Source organism: Sturnira hondurensis, unplaced genomic scaffold (assembly GCF_014824575.4).
Source record: "Sturnira hondurensis isolate 20B ecotype Veracruz unplaced genomic scaffold, ASM1482457v3 Scaffold0016663, whole genome shotgun sequence".
Lineage (NCBI taxonomy): Eukaryota > Metazoa > Chordata > Mammalia > Chiroptera > Phyllostomidae > Sturnira > Sturnira hondurensis.
In genome coordinates this window covers 12,225,379-12,238,101 of record NW_028089294.1, presented here as the reverse complement: position 1 = coordinate 12,238,101, position 12,723 = coordinate 12,225,379, and the positions used below count along the sequence as shown (strand labels likewise).

At 51.8% G+C, this 12,723-nt stretch overlaps 1 protein-coding gene across 3 annotated transcripts in view; it reads right to left on the bottom strand.

The window, feature by feature from the left end:
• Positions 1-6,278: 6,278 nt before the first annotated feature.
• The window catches only part of CAPN14 (calpain 14), a 37,190-nt gene continuing 30,745 nt past the window's right edge, over positions 6,279-12,723 (bottom strand). For 2 of the 3 annotated variants that reach the window (XM_037066859.1, XM_037066860.1), the window contains exons 18-22: positions 11,986-12,054; positions 11,294-11,372; positions 10,359-10,475; positions 9,959-10,014; positions 6,279-7,649 (exon numbers count right to left, since the gene is read on the bottom strand). In XM_037066859.1, the coding sequence (XP_036922754.1) occupies positions 7,623-7,649; positions 9,959-10,014; positions 10,359-10,475; positions 11,294-11,372; positions 11,986-12,054 (348 nt within the window). In that variant the 3' untranslated portion in view covers positions 6,279-7,622. The remainder of the gene's footprint in view (positions 7,650-9,958; positions 10,015-10,358; positions 10,476-11,293; positions 11,373-11,985; positions 12,055-12,723) is intronic. The other variant, XM_037066861.1, reaches the window with a different exon arrangement.

Here is a 12,723-nt window from a genome sequence, read left to right as displayed (position 1 = left end):
TTCTAAACTGGAAATCCTCCCAGGAGGAAACTGGGCTGTGGGAGTGACTGCGGGAGCGAGAGCCCCCTGGTGAACAGGGGCCCTCCCTGCACACTCGAGGAAGCAGCCACTCAAAAATGCAATCAACATAAACCCATCTGTGAACTTGGACAGTGTGGCCTGCCGTGAAAGCTCCTTGTGTTCACACGAAGAAGGTGATGTCATACAAGTGCAGGCAGATGGGTGAAAGGAACCGACAGCTGATCATGGCTCAGTCAGGAAGCAGAGCCTGCCACGGTCGGGAGGGCCGTCCAGGGGGACAGAGGAGGACGCATCTGGCAGCACAAATATTTAATCACTAGAAAGGCCTGTGCTGCAGCAGCCCAGGCTGGTCTCACTCCCTGGGCTGTACGTCTGTTCAGCCACCTAACGATTTGTTTGCTCTTCCAGGAGCCCAGAGGTGGCCTTTCTTGGAGGGCGGACGTAAGCATCTGGTCACTCCAAAGGGGCACCTTGAAATGACAACTGATGGACTGGATTCCCAGGACACATTATAAACCCCGGACATGACTGGTGGGGACCCATTTTCCCAGGGCTGGTTGCTTCTGGAGATTTCTGCCTTGAACAGGGACAGTCCCATCAGGGTTCAGCCCCTTGGAGGCCCAGCCAGAAAACTAGCCTGCTGCTCTAGCCTCCCACTGCCTCTCAGGAAGGGGGCGTCCCACACGTTCTATTTGTCTACAAAACCTGCATCTGATCACTTGCAAAGGCATCATTTAGGAAGGGTGCTGGGCGTATGTAAGAAACGACTAGAAATCCTGGGAACCGGGCCCAAGGAGACTGTCCTTGACCTTGATTGGCTAAACTAAGGATATGAAGGGGGCAGGGGGGGAGGGTCGGATAGAAGGACAACATCTCAGCTGGGGAAAGCGGAGGCCATAAGCATCTGAGGATCCCATTCTCAGGCTGGGCTTCTTCCCTGTTTTACGAGGATGAGAGACTTACCTGATTGAGGAATAACTGACCATGCTCTGCTCTGCTCTGCCCTCTACCTCCTGGGGGTAAGCAATGCTGACAGCCCTGTGCCCAGCATGCTGTGGGCAGCTGGTCTACCTGCTGAGGGCTGGTGGGGTGAGGGGCCTGAGGGCCCCCTTCACCCACCATGCATGCAGGCACAGCACCCACATCTCGGTAGCCAAGCTCCGTGGTTTGAAGCTCCAGCCCCCCCCCCCCGCACCCTTGGCCCTAAGTGTCACAGGGGAAATTACCTTGTTGCAGCAGTAGCCTCCACGTCCACTACCAGGGAATTATTCCAGCCCCCAAACAGAAGCGCTCATAGCCCAAAGCAAGAGGCTCAGAACACACAGCTGATCATGGGGACGGGGTAGCAAACACACTTAGAATATTGTGTGTGGGCAGAAGGTGGAGGCACCACATGATTAAGTCCGGAGTGTGCAATGCTCATGTCCCCACCCTCTGTCACATCAGCCCTTCCTGCTAATGCTGTGGTCACCAGCATCCGAGGGAAGGCTTCAGCAAGGAGCCCAGAAGACAAAATGTTCTAGGGCCCACCCTCACAGGTGCTCCGTCAGAGAGAAAACAGGGCAGGCAAGGCTGGCCACAGCTGCAACCTCCTAATGAGTCAGCTGAAGGCCCTGGCTGTATCTGCATTTCTGGGGGTTAATGAGGCCATTTGGGCAACCCCAATGGGAGGCTTTGGAGACTGAGAGCCTCGTGGGACTCAGGTACGTCTGATGTTTCCCATGCTCCTGCGTCTTTAGTGTGACTCACAAACAGCCAGGGCCACTCTGCTCCTCTCCCTTCCGTTGTCAGCATGCGTGGCTCATTTTCTCTCCATCTCGCCTTCTTCAGGCCATTTGCTTCCACTCAGTTTGATCCATTCTCCTTACTTGTTGGTGTCTCCTGTTTTCAGGGCAGAATCATGTGGTCTTGAATAGTCCAGCAAGTGCACATGACGTCAGGTGTGCTGCTGGGACAGTGACCCCCAACTGTGAACCCCACGTTACAATGTGCAGATCTCCTTCACATTCTCAATCCCATCGAATTGTTGCCACCATGCTGTGAGGCAGGGGTCAGGTCCCAAAGCAGAGGACAAGGACATCGATTGCTCAGAGAGGTTAAGTGACTTTCCTGAGGCCACACAATCACACAGCCAGTTGGTGGCAGAGGAAACGTAAGCTCAAGTCATCTGGCCTCTGGGCAAACGTGTTTCCCACCCCTGGATCAATTTCACTCCCTGTAAGACCCCCAACGCTCACAGCAGAGCGTGGGGAATTCAGCCCTCGCCTCCCCACCTGGCACAGCCTGACCTGAAGAACCGCACTCAGGAGGCCTGGGTGTCGGGCACGCACACCGTTCAGAGCAAGGACTTGCAGCAATGAGCCAGCCTGAACAGCAATCTCGTCGTAGGACCATTTCTAGGCAAAACCTGCAAACCTACCTGCATGTTCACCACCGGATGGCGCCCACAGGGGCCTTCCTGCAGAAGCTCATCCACTCACGCAGAGCACAATAGAGTCAGGGGAGACACTTCTGTGCCCTGAGAACAGGTCCTCTCAGCCTGAACACCTCCCACCCCCACCCCCATCCCCCCACCACCAAGGTACTCTAATAATCTCCAACTTCTCCCTTCCCAAGGAACCCAAGGGCCAGGAAAAGAAAGTTCTGTGTCAACCCTCAGAGCTGCATGCAGGGAACCCCTGGCCATGCAGATGGCTGGGAGGGCAGCTCACAAGGCCGGCCTTGCTGCAGGGCCTGAACCGGCCCCTTCTCTGACTGTGTGCAGTAGCTACTGGGGTGAAAGGGTGGAAAGGGCGGCTGAGGGCCCACAGCTTGGTCCCAGGGCTCTGCCTGAGCACGTGTGCAGCCCGAGGCTGTGAGGCTGCCTCTCTTGTTACTGTTGCTGAGCAAGCAGAGCGCCGAGCGTGGTGAAGTTCCCTCTTGGGGGAGACTTGACGTGAGGCCAATAGAAAGTCAAAACAAAGGCAACCTTCATTTTGATCATTTCATTCAGCCAAAATGAAAATGAATCCAGGAAATGAATCCTTTGTGCAAAGGCCCTCCAATAGATGTTTTCCAAGCAGAACTGGAACTTGGGTTCCAGGCAACAGAGCCTTCTGGCCTCTGGTTTGCTCTGGTTCCAAAACCACCTGGCTTCTGCCCTGACAGAGTCCTGGGCTGTGGCACAGCAGCCCCTCCTGTGGGTCAGCATGGCTGTCAAAGGAGACAGGAAGCCACAGCAGAGCCTGGCTCAGTGCTAAGCCACCTGCATGTGATCACACCTGATCCATACCGTGTCCCCTGGACCCACAGACATGCGCATAGGAGGCTTGCCAACGGTGACTTAAGACTTGGAAATGGACTTACACAAGCATCTTCCTTAAGGCCACCCTGGTCTTCCCTGTTCTCGGCACACTGGTCTCCAGTTAGAGGCAGAGATAGAAGTTCTCCACTCCAGTCTCCTCCAGCTGCACACACAACCCTCTTAAATAGTAGAAGGGAGTAACCCCAATAAGTCCAATTAAAAGAGAGAGAGAGAGAGAGAGAGAAATTCGGGAGCTGACCTAAGTCCCCACAAACAGCTTTTCAGGACAACCAAAAATACCCAGACTCCCTGAGAAGGGGAGGCCTGCCGCCTCCACACCCCCCCCCCCCCCCCGCCCCACTGCCTTTGGGACTGCTTGGCAGCCGGCCTCCTCGTCTCGTACAAGCAGCAGACGCTGGGCCCACTGAGGCTTAGAAGAGAGATGAGGACTTAACCAGACCCCCCACCCTTGGCCCAGGGCGAGCCTCCTCCCACGGCTCACAACCTGACAGCAACAGAATCTGGCTCTTGGCCCCCTGGTTCAAACCTCTGGGGGGAGGAACACTGAATGTGTAAGAGAAAAGGATGCCCACGTCCCCGGGGTGTCAAGACCTGAAACCTGCCTTCAGGTAGAGTCAGATGAGCTCTTCAGCAGTGGTTTGACCCGCCGCTCGGCCAGGGCACCGCACTAGGCTTCACAGTGAAGCTCTACCTTATGCAACATCAGACAATCCTATTTTTGAGGGAAGTCATATGTCTCTGTAATACTTTCACTTAGCAAGTCAAATAGATACTGACTTTTCAAATGACACGATTCATGTGAATTACTTAAAAAAAAAATCCAGTCAGCCAGTAGGCGCTGGGGTACAGGAGTGAGTGGGCTGGGTGCAGATGTAACCCTCGAGGAGATGCATTGAAAACAAGGCTTCAAAACATTGTCTGTGCTTTTCCAGAAACACACTGCGTAAAATAAAGAACGACGCATCGATTATAGACTAAGCAGAAAAAAAGAGGCAAGCAAAGGAAAGTGAGACTGTGTGGGCCTGGAGCTGGTCTTTGAGCTGAGTCAGGACACGAATCAGCAAGGGTTTACCAGGCTGGAGAGTAACGCTGTCGCCCACAGTCCAGTGGCCTTGGGGGTGTCCTTCTGTGGGGACAGAGCGCCATCTACTGGTGGCACAGCCTCAGCACGGGCCACAGACATGGTAAGGAAAGTGTCCTCCCGTCCAGGGGGGAATCAGGTTGAACCCACATTAAGCACACTGACAAATGCCAGAACCAAAGCCTGCGTTACCATTCGACACTCACCCTGAGAGAAGAGTATTGCCCTGGCTATGTTCCTGACACCGAACCCCTCACTAACAACCCAGGGCTCTGATGACTAAATCTACTGCTGCTTCTGAGGTTCGAGGTGAGCAGAGTGCAGGGTCCCTTGTCTGTTCGACTTGAGAGGAGCATTAATAACAAGATGGCCCATGTCTCCGAGGTCCCTGGAGCTGGGTCTCTGACATTGGAGGCTGGGACAGCCCTTCTGAGGTCACGCTTTTAGGAGAGGAAACGTGGAGAAAGAAGAGGAAAGCAAAAATGGAGTATGAAGCCTTTGTGTGTCCCAGAGGAGCGCTCACTGTGAGTGACCGTGTTCTTTAAGAAATAAGAATAAAAATAATGTGAGCTGTTGAAAGTCCCGTGCTGCCTGAGGGAAGAAAGGGGAGCTTCATGTAGCAAGTGCGCCCAGCGAGCTGGTGTTACCGAATCTTCACAATGACCCGGAGATGGGGACCTAGGGCTCCACATCCTGGCTCCAGCTTACGAGTGAGTAAACTGCGGTCCACTGTCACATGGCCAGGATGTTTCTTTCCAGGCTCTCCTGGCTTTCATTCCTGCCGCATTTTACATGTGCCGTGCCCTCAGGACACTGGCCAAGAGGCCGTACCTCAGGACGGGCCAGTGACGCCAGAGGGTCGTCTTCCCTGAGCTCCCTGAGCTGGACCCATGGGTTGCTCCTCCTCGGAGCCAGTCAGAGCTGGCCCGCGTCTGCCTACCAGTAACTCATGAAACCCCTTCCCTCCTTTTCCCATTATGCACATAAATGCATCTACTGCATTGGGAAAACGTTGGATGGAAAGTCCTGGAGGCTAAAATCATTTCTCCAGCCCAGCGTGATGGCAGCAGGAAGGCTGTGCCGTTCGCAGCCAGCTGCTGACTGCCCTGCTGGGGCCCCGCCTAGAATCTGGAAGGTTCTTCTAGGTGAGTGGGTTTTTATATAAACGGGGAAAGAATGAAAAAAATTAAAACTGGGCAGAAGAAAAGGCAGATATTTTAGCCACTCTTGTACTGTTCTTTTCTTTTACCAGTTAGAGTCATTTTTTCCCCCTGAGGTTTTGAAAGCCTAGGATAGGGCTCACCCTGGTATGGTCTTCCTCCTTGCCTGGATGGTGGTCAACCCAACCTCCTGGACGCTCTGTCCTCACCTGTGTTGGTACCTGAGGACCAATTCCTCGCTCCCCCTTCACTGGACTCCTGGTGTGTACACGTCCCACTTGTCTTGGCCATGGGAGTGCTGATGTCCACCACTCAGGCCTTCGGCACTTCACCCCCAAACTTTCCCAGTCTGTCCTGCCCCTCAATCCCTAGGCCCTGCAGTGACAAAGACGGGAAAGATGTATTGGGGTGGGGAGATGGCTCTGCCCCTGATCTGCATTACTCACTGTGGGGAGTGCCGGAGGGAACCGTGGGGTGCAGGCCCGCAGGGCACGAGGTATCCCCAAGTTGCCCCAGTGAGCCACACGCTCAGGGCAGCACATGTGAAGCACAGGAGGGCGGTTCAGACCACCAGGAAGTCAGACTTAATTTGGTACGGAGCCCATCTGCACCAAGAGAACCACCTCCCTGAGGTCCAAGTATCGTGAATGGGCTGACAGTACCACCTGCCCAACATCCCCTCCCCTCCAAAAAAAATCCAAAATTGCCTTCATGAACCAAAGTAGTAATATTTCATTAAAACAACTATTTACAATGGCAGGATCTGAAAACAGAGATACTGATAAATAAATGGACGTAAAAATCTTTTAAAGACTATAAATACGCGATTTTCACTTATAAAAGCAGTAGTACCTCGTGTATCCGGAACTTTACGGCGAACCATTTTACATGGTATCATTCGGACGAAATAAAGATTTCTCTACATGAAGTACTTTTCTACCTCCCTAAGCCATGCTTTGAAAGGGCTCCCTCCTTCTCCATCAGTGACCACCTACTGGCCTTCCAGATTTCTTTGAGTTCTGCCACTGGGCACGCGTTTATCCCATCATTCAGCCTTCTCTTTTAGTCTGCTGAGGACTGGGCAACCAGAGAGCCCTGTTTGTTAGAAAGTTTGTAAATTAGCAAGATAGAATTTCAATGGGTGGCAGTAAGATTCTAAGCTCTGAGCGAAATGCATGGGCTTTGGGAAATGGCCTTTGTTCTGGTTTTCCACAGGGCCCTGGGTGGGTGTAGTTCGAAAAAGCAGATACGCCGGCCATGCACTGATTAACCCTCTGAGGTAGCGTGGGTGTGGTGGTCTTCTTTGATGGTAGGTACATGGAGGGTTTCCAGACTGATTTGAAATGGATCTTAGAGTCTGTAGATCAAGTAAACAGACTGCCATTTGTCACGCACAGGAAGCCCTTTGAGAACTCAGACGTTTCAAATCCACTGGTCCTTCCCTACCCCAAATCCATTCATCTGGAGATATTGTATAAGACCACCCAGGGACCTCAGATGCCAGAGCTGGCCCATCCCACCTGAACCCTGCCTATTCTGTTATTTTCTGTGTCCTTGAAAGCTCCGCACATCCCCACCAAACACTTGGAACTCAGCCTGCGCCCCCACCAAGTTACAGAGGTTGGCGCATTTTGTCAAAGACCAGCATTTCTTTTTTAGATCTGGAAACTTGGAGTGCTACCCCAAGCGTGATGACACTTGGCATGTCTAAGGTCACTTAAATAGGACAGCTCTGGAGGCAGTGTGCTACAGGGGCTAAGACACAATTCTGGAGTCATATTGCTTAGGCCACATCAGGTGACATCTCTGCTTGGGACAAGACTGTAGCCACAGGGAACAAGAGCTGGTCTTTACAAGTCCAAGGCAGCCCTTGCTCCCTCCCTCCACATTCCGCATGATGGCCATCCAAAGGAGACATCTACGGAAGAGAAGTCTTCTCAACTGGACCCATGGTCCCGAGGAACAGCGGGCGAGTTGAGCATCAGTTGTCTCAGCCCATGATTGCCGTGGGCCAGGTGGACAGTCCTCGGTGAAGGAAGATGGCGCTCCAGCCTTCTCAGGAGTACATAATCATCAACAGCCACTGCACAGAATGGGGGACAAGTTATGGCCAGTTTAGCCCCACCCCTGACATTCGGTTACAGGTGCTTCATTTCTCAGTCACCAGGTCCCACAGCCTGACATTGGACTTGGGGCCCCCTCCCCCTCACTCCTGGGGAAGCCATGGAGACAGGATATTAATGAACAGTTTAGCCAGAGGGACCACACCATCTGGTAATATGTTTATAAATCAACCTGAAATATAATCAACCTTGACTTCTCGTGGTGCCTGAGAATGAATGATGATAGCCAAGATACAGGCTGATTCTGTATTCAATTCTCAGTTCCTTTTTCTCCATGAATTCAATTTGGCATGCTTGTGACAGCTGTGTGTGCAGGTGTATGGACTGGCCAGGGAGCAGAAATCCATTAGAGCATATTCTACATGTTTACATTTATAGACCCATTAGTCTGACAGCTTTATGTGGGTGTGATGAATGGTCCCTCTAATTCACACAGAGGGCACTTCTGGAGAAACTATGTCCGAGGCCAATTACATCCCAATGATAATGCTGATGATGGTGACGATGACGATGATAATGGTGAAGTAAGTTACCAATGGTGTCAAAGAAAACCCCACAGTGAAATTCCAACGAGTTGGCTGCCAGTCCCTCCAGAACTCCTTGGATGGCCCTGGGAATCTCCTCCTCATGAAACTGGAAATGGTCAGAGCTGGAGGGGATTTTAGGGAGCACCAAGCCCAGCCCACACCCTGAGATCTAGTTACTAGAGTGCAGTGGGTTTGGCCAGGTTTCAGTCCAATCTTCCTCCATTGCAGCACCCTGCACTGCCAGCCTGTTCAGGCCGTGGGCTCTCCTGTTTCAACTGCATGCTCACATTGCCCTGCTCTCTCAGGTCTGAGCCTGCACTGTGGAAGGATTGCCTGGGATCAGGAGGTGACCTTGGGGATCTTAGGTGGGAATGGGCTCAGAAGACTCTAACTATTGCTCCTCCAGCTGAATCCCACCTTCACACCTGAACACTGGAGCAACTGAGAGGAGGTACATGCTGAGGGCCCCTCTATCTTGGGAAGATATTCCATAAAATGGACATTTGAGGTCAAAGAAGAAGCACCAGCTTTCAGTAGGTCCTGTCTAAGCAGCTCCAACTGAGGATGTGTCTTAGAAAGAAAGAAGAGGGTCCAGACCCCAATGTCTTTGCAGCGAACAGAGCAGGTGCTTGATACACGCATGAGGTTTGAATGCCAAGGGAGACAGTGGTATCAGGCCCACATTTGTCTTCTCCCTAGCCTATCACCTCAACCGCTCAACAAACATTTGTCAACACCTCCTTGGAGCAAAGCACTATATGAGATTCAAGATAAGGGCACAGAGACTAGGTTAGAACCCTTTCCATTCGGGGAAAGCTAAGCCAGCCCTTGAAATGAGGTTTATTTCTGGCCTATATGGCCTGATCTTTCCAGACTCACTCTGAGCCAGTTTATTCGTTCTCTATACTCCGGCCAGCATTGAACTTGCTGTTCCCCTGGCCTGGGCCTTTCCTACTCTCTGCTCTGCCTTCCCGGCTCCTTCTTATCTTTGAGTTTCAACTTCTGTGTCACCTTCTCCAGAAAAGCTTTTGTGGAACATGCTACCTAGTCCAGCTCTCCTATGACTGTCTGTGCTCAGGTTCACCGCCGGCCCAGGTCTTCACCCCCTCTGCGGCCATGCCCTCTGCAAGTGACTTTGAAGTTCCTCCCATGACAGAGGAGAAGGCTAGTTCCCCATATGTCGGAAGTGGGCTTTCTACATGACTTGCTTTGAACAGCAAAATGAGTTGTAGGGCACGTAGTCCCTAGACGTGGAGCCCTTGCGTGCTTCAGTTCACTCCCCATTGCTCCTGCCATTGTTCTGAGAAAGGCAAGCATGGCCAGGGCTTCCTCAGTGAAGGTGCCAGAAAGGCCCCTGGCTCACCCACAACCACTAGCCAGCCAGCTGGGACCCCCTGACTCCCAGCATGTGACTGGGGAGCTAAGTAAATGCTGTCGCCACCACAGAAGTTGTGTGGATTCGTCACATGGCATCATTGTGGTCATAGTCATTGGGTGCACTGAGTCAGTCTCCTGTTCCCCTCATATATACCTAGCACTGAGTGGGAGCTCACTGAATATTTGATGACTACGTAAGTGAATATGTAAAGTGAATTCAGGGCCACATCCTGAACTCAGGAGAATGAAGGGACCCCCCCGCCCCCCACCACCACCACCAAACCCTTCTTCTTCATGGGAGCCTGGACCTGCAGTGGCCCCTGCTACATTACGTGGCATGATCCAACCCCTGGAGAAAGTCTTACCTCTGGCTTCTGGAGGTATATCCCTTTGCCATCTTGGGTTAAGTTTTGGAAGATACCTGTGAAAATGCAGAAGAAAGAAACAACAGCTAATGTGTTTGGGAAATATTATGAACTGGTTCTTCCCATATGTCTCCTCACCTGGGAACCCAACGGTGGAAGCACATGTGGCCACACCTATCATACGTGAGCTGCCTCCCACCTTTGCCTCTGGAAAAGGCAGGGTGCAAATTAGCCAGGAGTGGATGCAGCCAGTTTCCCAAGCACATAGCCAGTGCCCCCTCTAGTTCCCTGGCCTGTTGTTTCTGCACCGGCAGCCGTCCCCTCCCTCCTGCTTGAACTGGGGACAATCCAGGAGCAGTGCAGAGAAAGCCCTGGCCCTCCCTCCTTCCCGCCAGCTTACTCTCCATTTTCTCCACACGCAGCATCAAGTGGACAAAACTGACAAAGTCCATCTGGAGCTTGGGGCCGCCATAGCGGATGAGCATCAGGTAGCAGATGTCATCACTGAGCACAATTCCTGCATCGAACACAGGTTCCTGCCATGGGTGCTGGGGACCTCATACCCAGGTCCCCTTACCTTTGAGACCCCTTACACTGTCCCTCCTCTTCTGGGACCTTAGTCCCCAAAGCATGGAGACCTTCTTTTATGAACTTCATTGTGAATTATTTAATTATTTAGTTAATCCAATTTTTAGAAGATTTTATTTATTTATTTTTGTAGAGGGGAAGGGAGGGAGAAATAAAGAGAGAAACATCAATGTGTGATTGCCTCTCACGTGGCCCCCACTGGGGACCTGGCCTGCAACCCAGGCATGTGCCCTGACTGGGAATTGAACCTGCGACCCTGTGGTTAGTAACTTGTGCTCCATCCACTGAGCTATGCCACCCAGGGCTATTTAGTCTATTCGTTTTATCTATACTCCCCTCTCCTGCCCCCTTGGGCAACCAGCATGAAGATCTTTTTGTCAATTGGGTTGCTTGCCTTCAGGGCAGGAGGCAGTCCGTTAGGGGTCAAGAGCATCTGCTTTGGAGCCTGGTGATCCTGAACTTTAACTCCAGGCAAGTTATCTAGCTTCCCTGAGCTTTAATTTCTCCCTCTAAAGTGGGGATCAGAAAAGGGCATTGTTGAAAATTAAATGAGAATGTGGATGTGCCAACCCTCCATAATTGTTAGCAATGATTATAATGATAATAATAAATGTATCTGTTATTTGTAGAGCTATGTGTTTGGATCTCTGAATGGGGAGTAATTTTGTGCATTAGAATTACTCCAGAATGTCATGCAATGCACCCCCCACCTGTTCATACCTACAGCGCCAGCTCCCCCGTGCCCACCTGCACTCTTCATGGCAGCCCGCAGCTGTCCCCAGTTCAGGCATCCTGACCTGTCACTGTCGTGCTTGTGGAAAACCACCTACAAGGAACAAAGTGTTAAGGACCCCTGAGATCCCCTCTGTCCCCAGGGTCAGTGCTGCCGAGCACTGCTGGAGAGTGGAGGCTCCATCAGCAGGGCCCGCTGCCCAGACAGAGGGTGCATGCCAGGATCCCACCACCTCACCCGTTTCTTCCGAAGGCTTCTGGGAAAGGGAGTGGTCTTTAGGTCGCAGGGGATAGACAGTCCTAGTATATCCTTTGTAAATGTGCTTAGTCTAAGCATATTACCCAGCCTTTGATGGGCTTCCAGCTTTATGACTCAGGAGACAAGAGGGAGAGCTGTGAGTATTGATTGGAAAAGCAGGGAGGAGCTAAGTTATGAAGGACTTTAATGCCATGCCAAAGAGTGTGGACTTCCTCTGAAGGCCGTGGGGAGTCTCACAGAGCCTTTTTGGAGGAAGTGATGTAAACAGATGTGAGCTTTAGACTCAGGAGAGTAGTGCCACAGGCTCTCTGAGTTCGTGTGAGTCTCACTGGAGGAAGAGCAGACTGGGTGAGTGGTTGGGTTTAAAAGGCTGAAAGGGAGAAAAGTAAGCTCTTTGTGTACTTTGCAGAATTGCCATTCTGCAGCATCTTGCAAGACTTGTGCTTACCTGATAGTGAATCAGCTGCTTCCACAGGTCCCTGAATTCCTGGATACTCATGGTACCAGATGCATTAAGCTGAGAGCAGGGTTAAGGTCAAAGCCACCATGGAAGATTCATCTATGCCTCTGGAGGCAGCGACGGGCCTTCCACACAACAGTGTGTGATTGGCAGACAGCCCCATTCGATGTCAGGTATCTCTAGTGGCCTCCAGCCCAGGGCTCCCTGCCCTTGGTGGGCAAGGACAGAATGAGCTGCAACACAGCAGCCAGGGGAGACGTGCTGATGAGGGTAAGTGGTGGCAATGACAACAGCCACCATTTAGTGAAGCGGGATATTTTGGCATGGCCAACTGGATTTGATTCGACTTTTTTAATAAACAGTTACTGTTTTTCATTATTGTCAAAGCTGACTTATGGAAGGAGTCAGGTGGCTAAGGATGCTTCTCATATTCAGTAATGTTATGAAAAGCTTAATAGTGCGCCTTGTGGATCATGTCCCAGTACCCTTGCATTAGGGAGACTGGGTCAATGCGCCACTGTTACAGGGGGTCTAGCTCTGAGTTCCTTGGTTTATTGTGTTACTTCATTTTCACCTGGTAGGTGAGATCGGTGTTACCTTGTCCCTGTCATAGATGAGGAAATGAGGGCTCAATGAGTCTGATCATGTCCAAGTTTATACAGCTGGTGACAAGGCTGGGACCTGTTCCAATGCCTGGCACTGTCCCATGCTGTCTGTGCCCTCTGC